The 25,386-nt window shown below is 45.2% G+C and overlaps 1 protein-coding gene across 6 annotated transcripts in view; it reads right to left on the minus strand.

Annotated features, from left to right (window-relative positions):
• Positions 1-25,386, minus strand: part of nfia (nuclear factor I/A) — a 127,790-nt gene that overhangs the window by 33,060 nt on the left and 69,344 nt on the right. For all 6 annotated transcript variants that reach the window (XM_037469873.2, XM_062563397.1, XM_037469872.2 and 3 more), the window contains exons 3-4: positions 3,260-3,325; positions 2,248-2,322 (exon numbers count right to left, since the gene is read on the minus strand). In XM_037469873.2, coding sequence (XP_037325770.1) covers positions 2,248-2,322; positions 3,260-3,325 — 141 coding nt within the window. The remainder of the gene's footprint in view (positions 1-2,247; positions 2,323-3,259; positions 3,326-25,386) is intronic.

Below are 25,386 nucleotides of genomic sequence, written 5' to 3' on the forward strand. Positions count from 1 at the left end.
TTTGAGCCACTGTATCATAGCGTGACACTAACAGGGTAAAAAGAATCATAAATGTTCTGGAGAGTCACTATAAATCTTCTGCTCAGTATGTGATAGTACTGAGTGGATTCCAGAGGAGTACCAAGCAGTACTTATAAGTACTGTAGAATTATTTGACTGCAGCTCCCATAGGATTTGTAAGCGCATCTAAGATCTAATATTCTTTCTTTGTTGTATACTTCTTTTCTTGGCAGCCTTTTACAAAAACATAATTTCCCATAAGTTCCTTGACCAGTCCACAGTGCGTGATGGTGGCAGGACAGAGAGGACTTGCTGTTCATTTTTTTAGACAGCAGACAAGCAGACAAAAGGTCCCAGGGAAACCACTGGTAAGTCTTATAGCACTGGTAAGTTTGAAATCCAGCAATTTATCTGAACATCAAAAACAAATGTAATGTAAAAGCAGAATTTTAGATGTATCGCCTGTTTTTAATCAGTGAAGTAACTAGAGACTATTTTATGTCACATTGGTGGAGTCCTAGTAGAAAGGGCATGAAAAGAAAACAAGTCAACAGTGTCAATGCATGTTCTGTGGTGCCCTGTGGTGTGTATACGACGCCACTGTGGACCTAGGAACAAACCAGGAACACACACACACCTTTGGCAGGACGTGTGTGTGTGTGATTAAGTGACAATGTGAGGTTTTGCATGCGCAGTGGCGTGAATCTGATCAGGCTGGGATCAGTGTGTGTGTGTGTGTGTGTGTGTGTGTGTGTGTGTGATCGATGGCTCTTTGATCAGGGGTCTCTGTGTGTGCTGACAGGCACTTTACATCGGCCTTTTGTTAGCGGTGGGCGATCGACAGTCTCATATGGATCCCACTGCGCTCTCTCTCTCTACTGCAAATCGGCACTTTTAAAGGTCACGTTTGTCCCTCATTCTCTCTCCCTCTCTCTCTCTCTCCTGTCCTCTGCCTATCCCACGTCCACACAGTCCCCCTGCCTACCTCCCTTCCTATCTCCTTCACGTTGCAGTCTTCTTGATCACCTTTCCAATAGTTCCTCGTCATAAAAGTTGTGAGATCGAGACCACTCACAGCTGAAAATAAAAATGTGTGGGATAAAGCAAATAATACAAATCCAACAGGTTATTTTACAGCACAGTGTGGTATTTTGTCCCTCCCGCTAAAAAGTTTGGAATAAGGTCATAAAGAAAAACATACTTATTAATTCTGTAATTCAGTAGGCAAACTACACCTGAACAACATGTGAAAACCGAACCCATCTGAGGACATAGAAGATCCTTCTAGTGGTCTGTCCCGGTGTTGGATGATATCAAGCGCTCCCTCCAAAGCAGTTTCGACAAAATCCCTGTGAAAACCTTTTTTTTTTTGTAACATTCTTTCTTCGCCAAACCAGACCAAATGCACAAAAGTAAATATTTTGTTGAAACCCAGCGCGCGTGTGAGACTAATGCAGAATTATTATACATCACTTTATATTACTTTGCTTTATTCCATTTTATTTCATATTATTTAAAACCATGTATGTTTGAAGTCATTTTGAATCAAATGACGGGGTCGTTTCTGCTTTGGGAGTTAGCTATTGAAGCAAACTGTTGCTATGGTGATCTGCTGGTTAACATAACATGAACGCTGATTTATAAACATGTTCAGATTGCCCCCCTAAATGAACACTAGCCAGCCAATCAGAGCGCTGGATTGTGTGTGGCCATAAAGTATAATTAACTCCAAGTACAGTTGGTTGTGTGTGAGAGCGGATCCTCTCACAGCGTTCCCACAGGACTGATAAACATTTTACTTGTTTTTCATTGCTTCTCCTTCAGTGATATGTTTACTTTACAGAGGAAAAAATTGGACATTTCTGTGTTCCTTCTTTTTTCTAAAGTATTCCACTTTACATGTCATTTAGCTGAGGCTTTTATCCAAAGCGACTTACAATGCATTATAACCCGTGCATTACAATTTGCCTCAGGAGCAATTAGGGGTTAGGTGTCTTGCTCAGGGACACTTCAACATGGCACATGGGGCAGCTGGGATTCAAACCACCAACCTTGCAGCTCCCAGCGCATCACACTACTCCATGCACCACCATCGCATCTTGGATGTGAGTGTGTGTGTGTGTGTGTGTGTGTGTGTGTGTTCGTTTAGCTGAGTTCGGAGGAATTACATTAGATCCACTATCGATGACAGATCTGCAGTCCAATCACTGATCTGCCTCGCTTCATCAGAGAGAGAGAGGAACTTACTCTGAGAGACTCGTACAAGTTCGGCCACCGTGAAGACGCCGGGTGTCACAAAGCTGTCCTGAAAACCCAGATGACCTGAGAGAGAGAGAGAGCTCGGTATTAGATGCTTCTTTTTATTATACTGATTACATCATCAGACTATTGGCTGTAAAACGGATTCAACGTTGTCCTTTCTCAAGAGTAGTACAGCAGTAAACGCAGTATTATTAGCAGTAGTAATGGTAGCAGAGGCAGTATCACTAGTAGGTTGAGGTAGTAATTATTAAGAACCAATACTTGTGATAGAATGAATTGCACCAGTAGGACTAGTATCCTATGAGTAGCATTTATAGTAGTAGTACAGTAATACAAGTTGTAGTAGTAGTAGCACTGATTCTAGTAGGAACATTAACATTAACATTAACAGTTGTAGTAGAAACAGTAGATGACGCACTACAAGTTCAGTAATAACAGTTGAATTATTAACAGTAGCAGTGGCATCACTAGTCGTAGTAGCACGTGTAACAATAGTATCATGAATGTGGTACAAGCTGTACTAGCACTCTCATTAAGGAAGTACAAAACTGATGAGAAGCTTCTGTTTCTCAACGTGGATAATTACTACCAGCTGAGTGCGTGTGTGTGCCTATGTGTATTTGTGTGTAGTGGAAAGTAGCTGAACCTCTGGGTGGGTCAAGGTCTTACAAAAACACAAACCAGAGGATATCCTCTATACACGCGCACACACACACACACGCACAGGCACACACACACATCCAGTACGCTGACATCCATCAACACAAAAAAACACTGCTCTTAGCGTGTGTGTGTGTGCGTGCGTGCGTGCGTGCGTGTGTGTGTGTGTATGTGAGAAAGAGACGCTAAAACCACAGCCTTGATTTGTCTGACCAGCAGGGTCAAACAATGGTCAACCCAAGTGTCTGTGTGTGTGAATATACAGAACAACATGTATAGGAGCATAGGTAGGTGTGTGTGTGTGTGTGTGTGTGTGTGTGTGATATCTAGGTCTCACCGTTCTCTGGCTGCTCCTTGATATCTGAATCGCTGGCCTGGTTGGGGCTTTCTGATTGGCCGGTTTCTGGAGGGAAAAACAAATAGAGACTAATGAGAATGAGTCCAACTACCATGTTAAGTACACACAAACACACACAACCGTGCCGCCTTCTGATTGGACGGTAATCTCCTAGACAAGAAACACATTATTTAAGCTACCATTGAATTTTGTGCTGACTGACGATGTGGAGACACTTTCTCTGTTTTATTATTTGAAATGTTTTCAACACTGTGAACACAGTTGGATGACACGCCGTTTCTGTGCAAAGGACACCATGAGCCAAATAGTACTTGATTGAGTCGTTGTACTTTAACAAAACAAAAATCTTCTCAGGACATAAACCTGTCACGCTTGGGTTTCCCCTCACACACACACACACACACCTGAAAGTTGTAAATAAATGTAATATATATATTAATTAGATGTTTGTAGAATTACTGTAAAACGCAAATACACCAAATTGATTAGATGACAAATCATTTGTAGACTTTGGGTCTTTTACAATTTGCAACAAAGCATCCTTTGTGTGCTTACATTTTAATTTATGGTAAGTGCCAGAAGAAGAACGGTACACGAGTTCCTACGCTGGAGGACGGGGAGACAAACCGACACACAGAGACACCGGCGGGACCCAAACCGTAGAGGATTATGGGACGCGTTCAACACCCTCCAACAAAGAACTTCTCTGCTGGTTTCTGAACGCAGCTCTTTCTCCTGTATCTGCCTCTGGCTTCTTTTTCCCAGCATGCTCTCTGCTCTGATGCAGCGCCACTCCTGCAAATGATTTAGCGACTTCAGGAGTATCGATCGGTGCGCTGCAGATAAAATAGTCTGGGGAGGGGTTGGGATGGGGGAATATCACCCATCACCCCCCCCTGAAGCAGGGGCTATGACTCAGGACCTGACTGAGACAGATGAGTCAGGTTGGGTTTTATTACCACGCCCAGTATGGTGAAACTTTCTAATTATGATGGAACACAATCAGCCATTAGCTGATGGGATCCAACCCCAACACTCTTACAATAAGGACAAAGGAAGTATTTCACTCTGTGTCAACTTGATATGGGACACCATAAGCTGTGAATATTCATAACTCATGTTTACCATGCAATAAGCCCATGAACTAGTTGGGGGTTAATCGGGGTGAATGCATCTTTGTGTTTGTTGTTTGTTGGAAAGGCATGTGAGCAGAAAAACTGTGGCAAAATGCAAAAAACCCCAGAAGTGACGTGGTTCCTGATGCTGTGCTCGGTTGCACAGCCAGCTCATTAGTTACAGTGATAATATTCAAACAACCATAACTCCTATTGGAGACTTTGATCAGGCGTTTCTTCAGACAAAACGACATCAGCGCTTGGTTACATTGATCAATCCAATTCCTACAAACTTTTTGCGCTAAGGCCCTGCTCCTCTACACAAAGATGCACACACACACAAATACGCACACACACACACACACACAGTGAGACAAAGTGCTGCATTTACCAGCCTTGCTTTGCATGCTGTTCACTGTGTCTGTTTGCTTCAGCAGCCTAAAACAAAGAGCATCAGGGCTGAAACCACGGCAACCAGAGGGGAGGAGGGGGGCCGAGGGGTGCTGCTGATGGGTGTGTGTGGGAGGATACTTTCACACACTGGTCCCCTAACCCGTCAAGCACCCGCCCCCCACCCATCCAGGTTAATTAAATATGCTAATGAGCCGTGGGAGCAGACCGGACCGTCTGCATCCAGCCCCTCCCCCCCCCCCCCCAACGGGAGGGGGTCCAAATGCAGACAGCAAAATAAAAGCCCACTGCATTACAAGGACAACGCTGCTGTGATGATGGAGAAGCAAAACACAGCGAGACCAGGTCTCACAAACTGTCTCTTCAGAGGACACAGATTCATGTCTTGAAAGTTCCTGCGTTTGTCTACCTTTATTTTGAAAGGTTGTGTCTACGCCTCTCCTCGTTTCTCTTAAGTACTCTTTCTATATGTTTACAAATGTTATCAAAAGGAAAATCTCTCCAACACAGGCTGTCAAAATAAAAGCTCCTGCTTGAAAAAGTTGTTGCTATCGCTGGTTGGGATCCTTCCTCCTCAGTCGTCTGATTAGTTTGCTCCGTTCTTCCCTTTCCTATTTTCTCCCTTCACTTTATCTACATCACACACTTAAAGATACAATTCTGAGTTTAGCTCTCTTTCATATTTTCTCAGTTTGTATTTCTATGTTTTTCTTTCTCACGTGCTTCAAAATAAAAGCGTATGTATTTTCTTTAAAAATGTGAGCTTATTTTCTCTTTCTAGTCGTCTTGTTTCCTGCCTCTCTCTTTCTCATAACACAAAGACACATCATTTTATTTCAAAAGAGTTGACCCCCCACCCCCTCCCTCTCCGTCACCAGGCTCCAAAGTAAAAGCCTCTATTTAGTAACAAAAGCCGCTACAATGCGTGCTTTTATTTTCAACAAGTGGTGTTGACTGAGTTGTTCCCCTCTGCCTCTCTTTTCTCTTTTTTCCTCTTTTCTCCTCCTCTACCTCCAATGCTTCAGCTATAGACTGAGTGTAGTGGACCGTGGAAACAAATAAAACAACACAATACACAAACACACACACGCACTCTCTAAAATCTGAACTAAAACGACGCAAACACTTTTGTCTCTGCATTTGTTCGGCCCTCGTACTACCTTCTGCTGTCATCTTCCACGTGATCGGTACAGCATACAAATACACACAGACACACACAAACACAACACACACATTACAGAGCACTTAGAAGAAAACAATGAACCAAGAAAAGAGAGGGAGTGAGAAGGCAGAGGTCTCTCTCTCTCTCTGTGGGAAAGTTAAACTCTGTGGCCCCGGAGGTCGCTCGCCCGTCTCACTCTCTCTCTCTCTCTCTCTCTGTGACATGAACTGCCTCATTCCAAAGAAGAGGTGGGAGGCGGGGGGGCTACAGGGAGATTCCCACAGAGTAGACAGAGAAAGGGCTGTTTGATCATAATAAGGAAATACACATATATACCATTTATCTTTCGGTACCTTTTAAAGGTGGAAGCAAAAAAACTAGGGGCTTCAGATAAATATGTTCCACCACAGTGTTACTGGAGGAAAAAACTCTCTCTCTCGCCGACAGAGGGGCTGACTGCTGACTTGGGCCAGAGATATGCCTCACATATCAAACTTCCTGCAGGGGCATGACATGTTGATGTTGAACAACGCCCGCCTAGGGGGACTGCAGAAAAATAAAAAAATAAGATCCCGAACCTCGACATCAATCCAAGCCCTAATTTAGTTAATGAAATGAGTAGCTGTACGCATTCATATTTTAGAGTCACAAATCAGTTGCCTTCTCCAAAGTAGCATACGCAGAATATGAGAACGCAGAATGAAGCCCCTCCCACCACTGACAGGGTCTGCATGTCTTTGATTGACATGTGTGTATAAGATATATCTCCAGACAAATAATATTATCCCATTTGTTAGGATGCGTAGAAGGAAGAGTGCTTGGTTAAAGCACCTGGACAGCACGGAGGGGTTTGCTCCTGTTAGAGTTACACAACTGAAATCTGACGCCTTTCAATCCTCTGCTGATGAGAAAAATAACACTATTATGTTTATTATGACGAGTTAAAATAAAACCTACAGGGCATAAATCTCAGTTTCATATCTCTTCAAGCTGAGTGATTTATTGCAACTTCATGACCTGCACTTTACCTTTACATCATGTGTTCATTTAACAACTTTACCTTTATATCATGTAATCATTTAATAACTTTACATTTACATCATGTAATCATTTAATAACTTTACTTTTATATCATGTAATAATTGATGCAACTTTTCGACACCCGTGCATATTATCAATACAACATCTCCTTGGTTGATTAGATATGCTGTTTTAATTTAAAACCATGATAGACTAAACAGAAGTTTAGATAATGTATCATTTCTCTTGGTCCGTGGGAGCCCCTTTATTCCCCACGCAGACACGTGCACGCAACACATTTGAATAGCAGAAAATTCAAGACAATGTGAAATCTGAAGAATAATGCCCATGGTGGTTCTGAGTGGACCAGCAGCAGGAGGGGGTGTGTTTGTTTTGTGTTTCCAGGCAGCGGCGGGGTTAGATCCCGGCTCAGAATCATGAACCCTGGCACGTCTGCACGGCCGGATCTGCCAGCCAAACACTCTCTCACATAGACACACACACACACACACACACACAGGCATGCACACACACACACACACATACACACACACACGCTCTCACACAGAGTATGACCGTTTTCCTTCCCGCTGATGAAAATTATTTTCCCCAAATTGACTGGGCATCCCTGGCTTCCATTTTGATGCCGCCCACCAGTCGCCATTTTGTAAAAGCCCCTTAACAATCACAACATGACCTCAACAAACAATACACATACGCATGGAGGCCAAGTCGCGCTGAACGCCGCCATCTCCAAAAACGAGATGTGCGTTTTGTGTGTTTCTTTGTTTTATCCGTGTCACAAACACACGTGGCAGACGAGGCTTTGTGTCTGGCAGTCGCCGCTGCCAATAAGACGCTGGCATTTCAAGAAGACGGCCAATCTCTCTTCTTCTCTATTTGTAGTTGATGTCTCTCTTCCCTCCGACGGTGTTTAAGAAAACAGAGAAAGAGAGAGAGAGAATCCCGTTAGCCGTCTCCATTGTTGGACGCCCAACCAGCCGCCGCTGCCAAGGAGACGCTGCCAACTGCATCACACACACACACACACACACACACACACACACACACACACACACACACACACACACACACAACATACAGACACACACTGATTTCAATCCGAAACACACACTTTCAAAATTTTCAGTCAAACACTGACTCTCGCCCCATGCAAGTGTGTGTGTGTAGTAGCTGTCTCTCTCTCTCTCTCTCTCTTTCTCCAGCCTGGCAGCCATCTTAAAGCGTTGGCAACCATTTTGCAGCTTCTGTCTATTTTCTTTGAGCGGCTGCCATTCGCCACCTTCTGCCAGAACAAAAGAGGGCCGATGCCATTACCAGTCAACCGCCACAAACACACACACAGACACACACAAACTAACACTAAGACAGACACAAACACTCCAAAAATCCTGCAAAAACCATCCAGGAACCTTCCAAAACCGGTTTGGAATCCACCGCTAATCAGGCGGTGCCTGTGAACTCTGGGGTTCTCCAGTGACTCCAACTGGAAGGCAGCCAGTCAACTGGTATAAAAATATAAATGTGTTTTGACCTCTGACCTCTGGCTGCTGATTATCGTCTAAACGGGATGAAATGAAAGCGCACACTTTCAAAGAAGGCATTGATTTGTCTTTTTACTTCTCTCTTCAAAGAGCCCAAATGTTGTTCCTTCTGGTAGAAAAATGTGAATAAGACAATTCATAAATTAGAGCTAGGTAAAATATTCTGAATATCATAATAATTATGAAAATATATATGATTTAAAGGCTGCCAGTTGAAACCCTACAGACCACCGTCACACTAACAATCTGGATTCATTCCACTTTTACACTGCACAGGACTCTTGTTCCCTCTTTGGCAGGAACACAGAAGAAGAAAAAGGCCCCTGATTGAAAAATAACAATATATATATATATATATAGCTATAGCTCTCTCCATACATCATCAGTCATCGATAGGAAAAAAAAGTAAAATGTGTTTTCAGAGAAAAGGGGGTGAGGCCCATTGTTCTACCATCAGACACACAAAACACATCGGTATGAAAACGCCACCAGTCATTAAGATAAACTACAACAGACCGTAGTGTTCAAACATAAGTCTTGATTTTTTCCCAAATGATTTTTATTCTGCACTTTACATTTTTTAATATTTATTTCTTCATATTTGTATTGTTTCTATTTTACTGTAATTTGTAATCACATTCCATTTGTGTCAGATAACTTTTCCACTTAAACCTGCTCGCCGCATTGAAAGCTGTCACTCACCCACACACACGCACACGCACACACACACACACACACACTCACACACTCACAAAATAAATAGAAGTATCTTCAGGAGAGAGCTTGTAAAAACTAAAGACATGTTTGTACTGAAACAATAAATGCCCCAAATAAAATTGACAATTGTATTTTAGAACCGTACTGGGCCAAGGGGAAAACTTTGTATTAATAGACTCAGACTCCCACAATGCCTTGAAGCTACATCAGAGTTTTGGCAGCTGCTGGGGTTACATCCTCTCAGATATTACTGTGGAACAATATTCATATTTCTGCAGATGTGTGTGTGTGTGTGTGTGGTCTGTGGTTACATCTGGACTTTGGGTAGATTGAAATAGTGTGCGCTTCTTTTGGTGGGTGGGGTCAGATTGATGAATTGCTGTATTGATCGGAGCTCTGCCTCACTTACCATAATTATAGCTCTCTAATGGATGATAGCACACACACACACACACACACACACACACACACACACACACACACACACACACACACACACACACACACACACACACACACACTTGATATCACAGACTAAATAAGATATATTTCATGGTAAATTATAATTCTTATTTGGGGTTTCCGTTCCTCCTTTTAGTCTAAATTTTTCTCCTTTTCCCTTTTTTTGTTCATCCTTCATCCGTGCTTCCTCTACTTGTGCCCTTCTGTCCTCTTCCATCCCTTCTTTCCATCATTCCTCCCTTACATCTTCCACTGCTTGCTTCTTTCCTCCTTCCCCTCTTTCCTTTCCTATGTCCTTTTGGTAACCTTAGTTTTCTTCATCCTTCATCTCTAATCCCTCTTCACTCCTTTGTCTCCTTCTTTTACTCCTGTCTCCATTTTCCCTTTCCATCTCCTCTTTCCTTTCCCCCTTCCTCACCACTTTCTATCCTTCCTTTATCCTTCCCTTTCTTTAGTTCTTTATTTATTCCCTCTGTTGTCCTCCATTTCCTCCATCCATCTCCCTTTCTCACTACTACTATCACCTCTTCCTTCCCTTTTTTCTGTTTATCCTTTCCTCCCTTTCTCACTTCCTTCCACCCTCCTCTCTTTTGTTGCTCCATTACTCAAGACATCCTCTGTCCGTTTGTCTTTTTTCTTGCTGTCCTTCCCTCCTCCTCATCTCTTCCTTCTTTCCTATATTACATGCTCCCTCACTCTTCTCTTCCTTCCTCATCAGTTGATCAATACTGATAAATTATTGATTTCCAATCTCATGTTCCAAAAAAACCCCACGCATCCAATCACAGTCCAGTCCTGACCAACGTCCAATCAGATTTCATCCCTAACACATTGTATTATAATTAGATAATATTACCATATGATCTGTAAGGAGGGAGGAGAGAAGAAGATTTGGGGATGTGAGGAGGGGCAGAGGATGAGAAAAGGAGATGATGAGGAGGATGGAGGGATGGGCAAACGACAAACTCGCTCTTTGATCAGCGGCTTTCAGTGTTTTTAGAAACTTTATCATCATTTTCTCACACTCTCTCTCCCATGTTTTCCTCCCCTTTTTCTGCCCTCTCCCTCTTTTTCCCTCTCAGGAACGGATGTCTGGCTAAGATAACATTCTCTCTCTCACACACACACACACACACACAGACTGCAGTACTTTATCTGTGATTTCACCATAATCGGCTGTAGACTTTTCTGCCATTAATCATATTGTGTGTGTACAGTTTGTCCATCCTTACACTGTATGGAGTACCCAGGGTGCAGCACAAACATAAAACAGAAGGTTTGGAAGAAGAGGATGAGTATCTCTTTCAAACACAAACACAAACACACACACACACACACTGGGCAGGAGTGGCGTTGTGCCAGCCTTGATGCCAGGCTTAGGGTTGCCTTGGTGACGATAGGGACCCTCAACCTGGTGGGTGGGGTTGGGGGGGTCACTGCATCCCAAAAAAATCTCAGACTGAAGCAATGACTGAATATCCTCATGCAATGTTCATTATTCCACACAGATGTAAAGAAAAACTCTATAATATAAGCCATGACATCCCATAAACAACTATGGACACAGTGCAGGTTCCTGAACCAATGCAAATGACACGTGCAAGAGAGTTCTGCCTCTCATGTAGTCCTCACTGCTCAAAGCAGAGACACGGTGCCAATGATGTCACACTGCCTCTCCGGAATCACTCAAACACACATTTAAGAAAAAGGGGTTTTCTTCATAAACAAAGGTTTCCTTAATGGAATGCCAACATATAATAAGATGTCTCTTTTTGAGTTTCGGGTCATTGCTGTGTTTCAGGTTGTGCGAGTCGCTGACTGTGTGTTACCTTTATTGTGATAAGCTGGAGGAGCAGATGCTGCCAAGGTACATCCAGATGTGCAATCCTGTAAATCAATACATCTGAGCACAGGTTCTTCCTACAGAAGACCTCCGAACATTCAAATATGTCTATAAACAACAGAGTCGGCCAAACTATGACTTTTTACAGTGGGCTTGGCAGGTCGATACACACACGCACACACACACACACACACACATCAAACAAAGACATTGGCAAGCACACACTCAGGAGGTGTGACCAGGTGGCTTGTGGGTAAAAGCTCTGGCATGTCGCCACACACACAGATGGTTCCCAATATTCACTGCCGTCTACCTCACTCCCCCTCTCTCTCTCTCTCTCTCCCCCTCTCGCTTTCTCCCCCTCTCTCTCACTCCCCATCTCACTTCCTGCCCCTCTCTCTCTCTCCCCCTCTCGCTCTCTCTTTCTCTCCCTACGGTCACGCTGCCCAACAGAATATGCACCGTCGAACAGGTCACTGAGCAACACACACACACATACACACACCCACACGCACACGTGATATGCATATTAATGAAGGAACCATCAATCATTAAAGTGATTGGTGAGTTGTTATTGCATTGAGATATTTTAATCTCCGATATGATGACCAGCTGATTTGTTACAGATCATTAATTGAACCCGTGATGATTTTTTGGATGTTGGTGCTGCTGGAAGAGCAGTTTGATGAATCACTTTCGACATCGAAAGTAAAACATTTAAAAAACCTTTTTAAATATTTGCAATAATCTGATTATTTTCATTCAATAATCTCTAATAATTCATTTAGAGAAAAAAAGTTTGTTTTTGCAAAGTTAATTTGTTACATAATTAGGATCAGAGAAGATTTATAATGTAGGCTGGAGGTGACTGTGTGTGTGTGTGTGGGGCGGGGGGGGGGGTCCTGTTACAAAACCCAGAGAAGTCCTTTGCCGGCCCACAATGCATCACTACGCACGGCAGAAACAACAGCACTGCTGGGGGATATCAAGAAAGAGTGGAGTGTGTGTCTGTGTGTGTGTGTGTGTGTGTGTGGGGGGGGGGGGGGGGGGAGGGGGGGGGGTCCAGACACAGAGAGGCAGAGGTCAAGCTGTCTGTGAGGAGGTGGGGGAGGGGGGAGGAGGGCTGACTCGGGGCTCTTCACAGCCTGAAAGGAAGCTCCAGCGGGGCTCTCAGTGTTTGGACGTCCGCTTTTGTCCAAAATACTTGTTCCTCTTGTATGCTTCTATAGACGTAATCTGCTCCACACTTCTCCTCTGGACAGCAGCAGCAGGAGGAGGAGGAGGAGGAGGAGGGGGGAGATGAGGTGATGGGAGGGATGGAAATGCGGGGATTGAAATGCGGGGGAGAACAGGTTAGAAGTGTTAAAAAAAGGGATTATGAACAGGAAATTGACGAGAGGAAGACAAAGAGAATAGAGGGAACATGAGGGGCCTGGGTGGGCTTACGGCAAAGAGGAAAGGAGGAGGAAAGGAAGACAAAGCGCAAAAAGAGGAAGACGGGAGGAAAAGAAAGAGGGATATGAGAGACAAGCAGAAGGAAGTAGGAGGCATTTGGGCAGTAAGGAACACACAAACAGAGAAGTGAAATGAGTAAGATGAGGGGGAGGAAGAGGAAGCCAGAAAGATGTAGAGGGAGAAAGAGTGAGGAAGACAAGAAAGGAGAAACAGGAGGAGATAGAAGGGGAAGTTTAACTGATCAGGCAGTGGTCCCCAACCAAAGAAAGAAAAAGAAAAATATTTTATTTTGAAAAATGACCAGATTCTCTCCCAAATACTGCTTCTCCCACTTGGCATTTCCCAAAAAAAGCTCCCAGAATGCTGTGCTGCAACAGTAAACAGGGGCCGGTCGTTGACGAACACATTTCCTGCTTTTTATTCCTTCCTCAGGAAACAGGAAGCATGCAGTAAAGCCCCCTTTGATACCTGACTGGAGTCTCTCTCTCTCTCTCTCTCTCTCTCTCTCTCACCAGGAAAAAAACAAACCTCCCATTAAGACGAATGTGTCTTCCCCACCACCACCACCCTCTCCCATCACGCCTTTTCTGTTTCTGTTAAATCCTCCAGCAGCTCCAGTCCCTCTCCGGTCTGCAGCCTTGGGGCCGGCCGGGCCTTTCGACAAAATAAATAATCACACACACACACACACACACACACACACAAAGGAAGAAATAAACAGAGAGCAGCAGTGGAAACCAGCAGTGTCTCTGTGGTTTTAATTTGGCATTGTCTTCCTCTGAGGCAACGAGATGAAAAAAATATCAAGCATGCGAGAAAAGAACCTAAAAACACACACACACACACACACACACATATCAGCAGACCTCTGCCGTCTTTGCTACCACCTCCTCCTCCTCCTCCTCCTTCTGCACTGCAAACAAACAAGGCAAGCAATCGCATTGGGGCTCAAAAGAGTGGAACCACATCAAACACAGATGCTAATCCTTTCTGGATCCGCGGCGCGTCCTCCTTACTATTAATAGTGCTGGAAGGAGGAAAGAACACCACGGATCTAATTCACTTTATTGTGCCGACGCATCACGGAGACGTCGCGGCGAGGCCCCCCCTCACTAGATCACAAACGCCGTCAAACATGCCTGGTTAACCGAGCACCTTCTTGTGAAGCTCCCCCCGCCGTGTTAATGCCCCCCGACAGCGTGTCAGAGAGGGGCATTCTGGGAGGTTTGTTTTCTTCTAAGCCAGGAGTTTGAATCATGAATCATCAGCTGTCAATAGTCGGGTAAATAGAGGGTACCATGATGCATTGGGGTGCGCCCCGATGCATTATGCCCAACCCGGCCCACTCAATGACTTGTGCCTCCATACTTTGGCTCAAGTACCTTAAGCGTGCTTGAACATCACTATGCAGTTAATTCCCCAGAGCCTGAGCACATGAAGGATGAGGTCGCCGTGGCGATGGCGGAGCCGCAGGGCGGAGGGTTAAAAGACAGTCAGCCTGTAACACCAACCGTATGATATTGAGGAGCAAGTCAAGTCAAGTGAGGAGGTGACATTTAAATAGCGGTTATTTTTCTTCTTTTTCTGACAAACACAAACCCACACGTGTCAGGAAGCAGCATTACAGAGCGTCCCGGGGGAGGCTGTAATAGTAATAGCTAATGGAACAGCCCAGCTTGTTGCGTGGGTTTCTCCACCTGTTGCCCCACCCGTTTCTGCCATCTCTCTGCAGTCAGCGGTCCAATAAAGGAGTTACTCTGGTTACCAGTTTCTCACTTGTACCACATCCTTAATCCCAACTAGGAAACTCTGATGTATACGAACTGATTAACAGCTTTGGTGAACACAGAATCAAATGAATAAATGCATAGTGAGGTGTATTATAAATAATGAACACATGAATGTATCAATTATAAAAAAGAAGAATGCATTCGTATATGGGGTCAGAAGAGTCTTACAGTAATAATTGCCCATACTCGTAGCACTTGAAGTAGTTTGAAATGCTCAAGTTAATGTTCCAAACGTCCAACCACGGAGGCTGACACAGATGCTGCTAATTGTTGTCATAATGCAGATTATGGTAGAATTGTTTAATCTAATAAGGGCCATATATACCTATATATATATATAATGTAACCTGACTCTACATGTGTTTCTGGTTAAGCGGGAGAATCTGAGTTCTTAATGGTGCTGTACAGAGCTCTCATTACTGAGGCATGCTGGGAATGAACAGCAATAGGAGGAGGAGGAGGAGGAGGAGGAGGAGAGAAAGATGCCTCGAAGTCTTCGCTGGCCTTGAGTGCTCTCTGTGATAGCGTGTTAACGCTGCGCGCACACACACACACACTGCTGCAGGGAGTAGAGTTCAAAGGTCAAACTGGGTGGGTGGAGCAGAATGGATACTATTTGAAATTGAAAGGAATAATGATTACTGTATGTGAGTGTGTGTGTGTGTGTGTGTGTGTGTGTGTGTGTGTGTGTGTGTGTGTGTGGGGAATTCAAAAAATCCCCTTTTTCTTCTCACAAATGTGAATGAAGCGGTAGATAATAGATAATCCAACGCTAACTGATGCAGTGTTAAACAGTATCCATGGGAACACACTGCACGAGGTCGGGTACCACAGCGCTCCACGGGCCAAGAGGTGAAACATCAACAGGTCAGAGCAGCGAGCGGCGCTGTAGGACGTCAGGGGTCGCACAGAAAGAAAAACGAGGATGAGCGCGAGAGAGACGGATTACAAGAAGAAAAAGAAGAAGGACGAGGGGATGGAAGATGATGAAGATAAGTGGACACGAATGATGAACGAGGGTTTCTAGCAAACAATTGGTTCTCATTTACAAAAAGACCAAAATGCATTTTAGATGAAGGCTAAATATGAAGTTGTGTTACTGTAACTTTGATCTCAAATGAGTGTCAGAACAACTTGTAGAAGGAAAGTGGAGGAAGAGGACGACGTGGCCACCAAACATCTTGGTTCCTTTTGCATTCCCAAATAATAAAATTGCATACAGATCATTGCAAAAAAGGAGGAGGACTAACAGAGGAAGAAGCCGAGGAGGAGGAGGAGAATAAGGAGTCGGGGGTCCTACAGTGTGACTTCAATCCCATTTTGCAGCGGATGAAGAAAAAGAAAATCAATGGTAATGGCTTTGTGGCAGGCAAACCTTCAGCTGGAATTAGAGGCCGCAAACATAAAATCGGAGAGGACCCCCTCCACCCCCCCACACCCACTTTCTACAAAGCATTGCTTCCCCCCCTCCATCCTTGTTACCATCAGGTTATCTGTACTGCCTTATTTATTCTTTGAGCTTGTTTTTCTAAGTCTGATACTTTTCCTGTTCTTGTTCATTTGAGAAAGAGGTAAGGAAAGGAGGTACATTAAAATTGTATGTTAACTAAAGAAGAAGAGGTGAGGCAAATACAAAGTAAAGGAGGTTGGGACAAAAAGAAAGGTAGTTTAGAGAGCATGTAAGGATAGAAAAGAAGGAGGTGAAAGAGCGCAGGAGAATCAAGGTAAACAGAAAGGAAAGGAAGGAGTTAGGAGGGAGGAGGCGCAAGGAGAAGAGGTAAGGGAGGAAGGATGAGAGGGAGGAAGAAAAGAAGAAGAGAGGAGAAGAAGAAGTTGAGAGTTGGAGATCAAAAAATAAGGTAAGAAAAGGAGAAGAGAGGAGAAAGGAAAGGAGACAAGAGAGAAGCGCAGGATAAAGGAAAACGTGAAGGAGAGGAAACAAGAAAGGAAGGTAAGAAAAACAAATAAAAGGAGTTGAGGAGAGGAGGTTTTGATTATAAACAGATGAGGGAGCCGATGAGGGGAATTTGAATTAGAGCCAGGAAATAAGATCACACACACACACACACACACACACACACACACACACACACACACACACACACACACACACACACACACAGACACACACACACCAACCTACACACCCCATACAATATATATTTTCTGCTGGCAGGTTTTCGTGCATTTAGATTCTAAATAATAATCTTTAAACCAGAATCTAGTGGACGTAACAGTAAAGAGTAACATTTACTTATGTTCATTACTGCATACAGTCCCTTACAAATTCAACAAAGCTACAACAATGGTCAAGAAACTAATTATTTACAATTTAAAAAATATTACTTTACAAAACTTGAAAAAAATTGATTTAACACTATTTTAATGTTTAAACAGTAAAATGAATAATTTATTGTCAGTGGATAAAAACAACAACTGGAATATTTATGACAATGTCACTACGAGCCGACTGCACAGCGTTACACACAGCGTTACCACGACTACACACACACACACACACACACACACACACATACACACGTATCATCTGTTGCGCACATTCCCTGCAACAAGATCCCCTGTGTGTGTGTGTGTGATGACATCATGGCTGACATGTCTTAACCCCTTCTGAGGTGGCGAGAACTCAAGGACCCGAGAGACACGTGAGGGACTCCTCCTTTGTCTCAGGACAACGAGGGGCCGAGTCCAATCTGTCCATAGTTTTGACTCAGTTCTTTATATATACAGTTTTTCACAGTATTATATTTTTATGTTGCAGACTTTTTTTCTTCGATTCAAATCTTATATTTTTTAGTTTCAGATCTTTTTTCACCTTTGGATAGTTTTTTTTCAGACTGATGTGGCGCAGGAGGCGGGGCATCATCTGAGAGGGGCGTGTAATCATGAGTGACAGCTTAACAAATAAGGCTGAGGATAAAGCTGAGGATAAGGCTGAGGACTGATTCGGACTTCCCAGTACAAGCGTTGTTAGAACACAAAGGACACCTCTCTGTGACCGGCTACAAACGGATCTTTGATTTTCCGTAACAGATGTTTAATAGATGTATCTGTTTGAATAATTTCATCCTGCTTTTTTCTTGATCTTTAAGCCGTCCATTTTTATTTTTTTATTTTCTATGTGAGGACGACACACATGTTATAATTATGATATCATTCTTTTTAATTACTAAAGTCCCTGTATTCAAACAGCAGTCAATTAGGAAGCGATTGCAACATCCAGTCACCTGCTGGCAGAGGTTTGGTTGTCGCTGTTTTTAATCACCGATTGGAGTTTATTTAAGGAGGGTTCTGTCAGTTTGGGGGGTGAAGCAGGAGGAGGGGCCTCTCCTCTGGGAATAGAACATTCCTGCCTTATCCTCTTTTACCTCCTGATTCACTGGAACGGAGAAGCCAGCAGACTTGATGAGATTAGCTCCCCCCCCTTTACCCTCACCCCCACCCCCTGCCCTTCTCCATGTCAATGTATCCCGGATCGTCCCTCGCTCTCCTGAAACTAGACGATGTGGTGTAAAACACAGACCACGAGAGGAGGAAAGTATATGTTACAGCGTATCCATCTATAATATGCTGCACAGCATATTTATCAAAAACACTAATGCCACTCAGCACTGTGCTCAGAAATAACCGTTTCCACTCCCTGATCATGTCCGATACCTCCCAATTAGCCGTTTTTACGATCGCTGTTAAGTCCAAAAATTCTACACTTCCTGCACAGATGTTTCACATTAAAGGCCTTCCAACATATCAAAGTGTACCATATCTGCCTTTAGTGGTTGCTGTTAATGCTGCATGGGACGTACTTCAAGTGTTGAATTCAATGCATTAATGTAACAGTGATTAGAAAAAGCAGAACAACGTTTCATACTGTACATTTCTGCTCTGCTCTGATAGTTGCCCGATAAAAAGACCAGGGTTGCCTCTTGAAAAGGTCAAAGGGCACAGCATGGGAGGACCTTTCCTGCTGACAGGGGAGATTGCCTCATAGGTGAGAATCATCAAGTCTCTGCGATAAAAGAAGAGCTTTATAGATTCTTGAGATTCTTTTTTTAGTGTTTGATTTCATCCGTTGATTCCTTCTTCAACGTTTCATTTAATACTGAAACCATTAATGGTTTAATGGTTACCAATACACTCCAATGATACCCAGCGGCTGTGTCTCGTACGGTGACTGGGTTCTTAACGTGGCTGTATGACCTGAGCGTCGGTCAGAATGAGAGAAGCAAGGTGGAGAAAGGTATAGAGTAAGGTTAAGGCCTCCCATTGGCCGAGCCTCTCCCATCGGGCTCCTCTCTGCCTCTGCATTCCTGAGAGAAGGTCTTGGTCTTCTTCTTTCTGACTGCCTCCCTTTCTGCCCCCCCCCCCCCCCCCCCCACCCTTTGCTTCTTGTCAGATGATCTGTGAGCCTCCCCTGTTGATCCTGCTGGCGTTTCTTCCTCTGCGCCGCTAATGACCCGCAAAAACACAATAACAAACGCCTGCTTCTCATATGCATATTTAATGGAGACAGCTGAACAAATTACATATTTATGGATTATAAGATCAGGAGGGGAGGGTGAAGGGGTGGGGGGGGGGGGGTGGGGGCGATGCCATTAGCGATGCAGACAGGTACGAGGGTCCCATCTGCACCGGCATCTGTATGGCAGGAGGGGCCCCGGGGCCCGCCGGGGCAGGGAGACGCCTGTTACCACCAGTGCTTTGAGCACCTCGTTGTAAAACAGCACAAACTACACAGCAGGTACAAAAGCTGACTTCCTGGAGCGCTCCGAAACGGGGCTACAGGCCCAGCAGAGCCAGACGCAGGAATCCTCTGCAGGACGCCACTGTGGGGAACAACAAGAGGTCTCCCAAGGACCCGTCTGCGCCGCTTGAAACACGCTGAGGTCATTCTTCCAGTGGGGCGGAACGCAAACTGGGTTTCATCACCAGAAGAAGAGTTTGAACTTACACACTCAGTATTCAGAGTGGATCACTGCCTGCATCATTAAAACACCCCCCCCCCTCCTCTTTTTTTACATTAATTAAGATTTCAATTAAAGAGCCGGCCCCGGAGACTTAACCCTTGTAAATTAGCGGGTAAAAGCTGCCGTCATGAGGAATCATTAAGACGCCGTGAATCAGTCGGGACCTCTGGTTGGCCCGGACGGACCCGCTCCCCCCCCAGACGGATGGGAGCCCAGCACTTTGTCACTTAGATGTTATTTTCCGAGTTTGAGGTCAGCTCAGTCCACGCGTGGAGGAGGCAGTTATGCGTCTCATGTGGCTCGATTCATTTCAGGTCGTCTCGTGCCTCTCCACTGCCCTAAATATCTCCCTCAGGGTTCCTGTGTGCAGGGGGGCCCTCCTCCCGCGTGGTGTAAGGCCTTCGCCTCCACCGGAGGGGGTGGAGCCGCGTCCTTGTCCGGCCTCCGCTCCACGACTTTAGACGCTTTGTGAGCAGGAACATCTGTTGTGCCTTGTAAAGTACTTAGAGCAGCGTGGGGGGGGGGCAGTCGACGGAGAGTGAGAGAGAGCTAACACCCTTACCGGGGATAAGATGGCTGATCCCCCAATGCTAGTCTCATTATTGTTGGAAGGGATTTGGTTGCTTTTTCCTGTCTAGTTGGGGGGGGGGGGGTCTAAGAAGGTTTTCATCATAGCCCTCGTTTCACAGTCAGCGGTAGGAGCTCTGCAGACAGGTGAAAGCGATGTAAAGTGGGGGTGTGATGTAGATATATACAGATATATCATGGGGGGCGTGGGAACACGTTTGATTACAGTCATTTCTCTGTGACTTTAATTATGCGTCGCCGTTTGAATGTTAGTTGTTTCTAAACGTCAGACAGCTGCCGTGGAACATCTGCTATAAAGCCTTTTGTTAAATATCAGCACAAAATGCAGCCGACACAGCAGCTTTTGAAGCATAACTTAAAGTCTTAATAAGGGGGGGGGGGGGGGGGGGGGGGTGGGTTGTGGACTGTAAACATGTCTATTCGCTTCTTAACTTTTGGGGCCCATCGGGAGTCACTAGCCTTGGGAGCTGGTAGCAGTGGCTTCATTTCCCAGCACTGCCTGCTTTGGAGGCAACAGGTGGAGAAAGTAGGGCCCAAGCAGCACGAGGAGCAGGAGGAGGAGGAGGGAGAAACCCCAGCCGGTGTTTGGACACATGGCCACTGCTTGTTGTGTGTCTCTTTCTGCGATGGTTTTGTGGGTGTTGACTCTCTAACTCAAACCACACCAGCCTCCGCCGCATCTCTCAGTCAAAAGATGTGAGAGCCCTGAACGTGCTGTCTCTGGTTTGTGTTTGTACCGGTCCAACCAGCTGAGAATCGGGCCGTGTGAAAAAACAAACCAAAACATATCCTGCAGACACAAGTGCAAAGACCAGGTCCAGGAGAGAAACCAGTTCAATGTTCAATGTTTCTCTGCTAAATTACATAGAATGATTATCAAAATGAATAATGCAAAAGCATTTTACAATAAAGTGACTAAGTGATTGAGCTCAGCAATACAGCAACTCACCACCGGATCGAACTGAAATTCATTTTGGAGTATGGAAGTGGACCCATTGAGGTCAAGAATTCGCTGCTCGCAGAACAGACAAAAGAGGAGGAGGAGAAAGAGGAGGAAGAGGAGGAGGAGGAGGTGATGTAGGAGAGTATAGGTGCAGGACATGTACAGCCTTGGCACAGTAAAATTCATGATCATAAAGTGCAGGCCCCTTGAATAAGTCAATGGAATAATCTGCTGCATCATGAGATAAGAGGCAGGATGAAAGAGATGGGGGAGAGAGAGTGGGAGGAGAGGCACAGTGAGAGGGGGGGGGGGGGGTCTGGGCTCCTCATTTAGATTCTTGCGGTGCAGTGACTCAGCCCATTTTGGTAATGGAGAGCCCTGGCCACCGAAAGATGGAAATGGCCATTTCTCAACCCCCCCTCCCCTCCCTTTCCGCCCCTTACACACACACATTTTATATATAAATTATCCCAAGCACTTACAAGTGGGGAAGGCGGGCGGAGGGACACCGCAAGGTCATTCTCAAATCTTTTGGACGGGCCGGGAGGCGGGAGAGGAGCTTTAATGGGAGTGCAGTGGGAGGGCAGCAAACTTCTCCCCCCCCCCCCCCCTCTCCCCAGACGACACTCCCACATTCTTTATCTTCACAGCCGTACCAAGCGCACGCAGCCAGTGGGTGGGGGGGTTCGGTTGAGAGCCATGTCTGAAGCCTGGAAGAAACTTTTACACGTGCACGTTGATCAGCGCCATTAAGAACCGAGGCGGAAACAAAAGGTCTGCCATATCGACGGAAAAAAGATAATTAATATCCGAGAAGGTGAAGAATTGTGCCTGCGTGATGAATAACAAGACCGACAGATGAAAACTGTAGCAAATTAAATAATGCATGATAAATATATCAATGATCCTTTCTCACCGCAGTAAACCACCTGAGGAAGTCAAACTTTTGTTTTTTTCAGATTTCTCATTATAACTGCACATATCTGCCTAAATAGAGCTGATAAAGTCCATGTTGATAGCGTATTTCCCTCTTCCCTCTCACTTCAACACAACAATTTGCGCCCCTATGAGTGTGTGTGTGTGTGTGTCATGGGAGGACAGCACTGTGAGCACGTGAACAGGTCGACCGGGAAACAGATCAGAGACTCAATAGGATCAGCTCAAGTCCAATTCAAAGCTCTGAGAAGGGATTTGACCTGAACTCCACCAGCTGGAGGAGCCTCAGATACCCCCCCCCCCCCCCCCCCCCCACCACCGCCCCCGCCCCCGGCATGCCACGCTCCTGACCTCATGTGACATCACCCCCACACGGACAGGTGAAAAGAGGGCGAAGGAAGGTCTGATCTGTGATCCTGCTAAGCTGCTTTCCTTGGCTCCAGGTTTAAGAGTTCTTCTCGGTTCCTAAAGGTCTCCAGCAGCTTCCCAGTGAGGCAGTACGTGCACATCAATATTTGCTATTGATATGAGGGACAGGTTGTCTAGGTTGGTTTAAGTACACAGAAGCCTTAATCCGTTGCTCCTGTGTGGAAGCCGTCGGCCTTGTGTGACCGGGGTCAACGGGGGTCATGTGCTCTCCCTTTCAAAAAGAGTTGAAGTAGAAAAAACCTCAGGTCACACGTTACACAAGTGTTGTAACTCTATGGTGAAACGCTGTCATCACTCAATTTATGCCATTTTTATCTAATTTTACTTTAACTTAACTCACTTGTCTCCTTTTAATGCAGCAGCCACCAAGACAAATTCCTCTATGTGTGACATAACATGGCAATAAATGGCTTCTGATTGTGATGGGTCAACTTTAGACTCTAAAGTCTGGAGCAGCCCTTTCTGATCAGGACACGGCCAATAATAACTCCTAAAACTTTTGGGGTGATGAAAGTATGAAAGATATTTGCTGTTATTCATGCTTTTTTTCATGCGTTTTGTGCAAAAAGGCTGATATGTGAGTAAAGCATATTCAGAACAACCAGCGTGTGTGAGTTGAAACTCTAATTTACATCACAGGGTTAGAGTTGTTCCTCCATAGAGGGAACTCCATGTGGCCCTCCCGCAGGAGGTGAGGCAAGGAGAGCGCCCCCCCGAGCCTCCCCTGCTGCAGGACGCTCAGGTTTACGGCTCTAAATCAGATTGCTGGATTACTCGTGGATTTCCGTCCTAATCTGTCGAAGTGATCCTCCCTCGGGGCCGCTGGGTTTCCTCTCCAAAGAGGCGAGAGAGAGAGAGAGAGAGAGAGAGAGAGAGGGCTTCTGCAGCCTGGGGGCCCCGCCGCGGAACCCCGGACATAAAAAGACACGTGTGGCGGCCCTTTTTCCCCCGTCGGCGTGACAACGGAAGGGTTGGACCGCTATGTCTGAGGCCTGCTGAGTCCAACAAGGTCCCACAACATCCAACAGTGTCCCACATCGTCCCATAACATGCACAGCGTCCCACACTGGGGAAACATTCGGACAACTATTTCATTTTTATTTTTTATTACTAACTACTTCTTTAGTACTAGTAGTCCTTAATTACACAACTTCTTCTACTACTTATTTTACTACTACTTCTTTAGAAATACTACTTCTTCAGAACTTTATAATATATAAATGAATGCAGGGATTTAATCAAAGTCATCGAATGTAATGAATGGGATTGCATTCTTTTAGAAGAAAAGTACCATTGTTTGCAGCATATTGTCCTATCTGCTGTTGCCCTGAGGACAAAGCGGTGGACAGGCGGATCGCCGCTGTCCGTCACCTCCGCTGACCTCGTTCACCACACAGATCGCTGTCACAACACTCTCTCTCCCTTCAGACCGCTCTTTTACTTGCTCTCTCGCCCGCTCTATGGGTCATGTGAGCCAACCACTAGATAAACACACACACACGTGTTTAGCACAGCCACGAGTATGTGGGACACTAGGAGTCGCAATTCAGATAGCGAGCGAGATAACGAACAACTCTTTCCCAAACATATCGATCCGAAACAGAAGGAGAACCGGGTGGCAGCGTCACCCCCCCTCAACCCTCCACCCCTCCCTGGAGCCCTTCATTTTTTTTTTACTTCCTGTCCGTGACCGCCGCAGAACGCCTCGCGTGTTCACAAGGATGTTATCGATCGGCTCAAAGAGAAAGGCCTCGCCCGCTGCGCGACAGGCGGCCTGGGACATGTTGCATCCCACTTTGAGCTGGACCAATCCTCACACGTTAGCTCCATTTGCCATGCATCCTGGCAGAGCCACGGCGGCGCTTTAATATCTATCTTAAGAGTTGACAATCTTTCGGGGCAATTAAAGCAATCAATATGGTCCTCCTGAGAGAGAGGAGAGAGCAGCCTCTTATCCCCAGTAATAGCTCTCACTAAATAATGAATAGAGCCTAGACTACACACACACACACACACACTCACTCACACAGACCTTTGGTATCAGACCCTGCAGGTTTTCAGGCAAATGCTGACACCTTTCCCTACGTTTAAAGAGATGAAGACACACGCCGCCGCGTCGTCTTTGCGTACAGCCCACTGGAGGAGGCAGAGCCGAACTCAGGGAGGGGCCCGTCCTGCTCTATGTCGCACACTCCTGAAGTAAACTTTCAAAAAGCACAACAAAATTGAATCTTTCAGAAGAGAAAAGTAGTCAGGCAAATGTACCGGCCGCCATATGTATTTTGTATTCCAGACTTTCTTGGGAGGCAACAACCGCTGCTGATGTGTATTGTAGTTTTGTTATAGCAACAACTAAGACGATATATAAGCCTGTAAAATCTTATTCTCAATAACTTAATCTTAAGCAGCCTTAATACACTTGACAACGATGTGTGTGTGTGTGTGTGTGTGTGTGTGTGTGTGTGTGTGTGAGGTGTGTGGGTAAGGACAATCAGTCAATAGTGTCTCATTAACCTGCTTTGCCCTCTCCCTGGTAATAAGGCTGTTGGTGTGCACGCTGCAATCAAATCAAAACGTGTGTGTGTGTGCGTGTGTGTGTGTGTGAATGGGTTGGCCCCACTCGGCTTCTTGCATGTGACTGGATTGTGACAGCAAACAGCGGTTCGCTTCACGCAGCGGAAACAACGA

This window comes from Pungitius pungitius, chromosome 7 (genome assembly GCF_949316345.1).
Source record: "Pungitius pungitius chromosome 7, fPunPun2.1, whole genome shotgun sequence".
NCBI classification, from domain to species: Eukaryota; Metazoa; Chordata; class Actinopteri; order Perciformes; family Gasterosteidae; genus Pungitius; species Pungitius pungitius.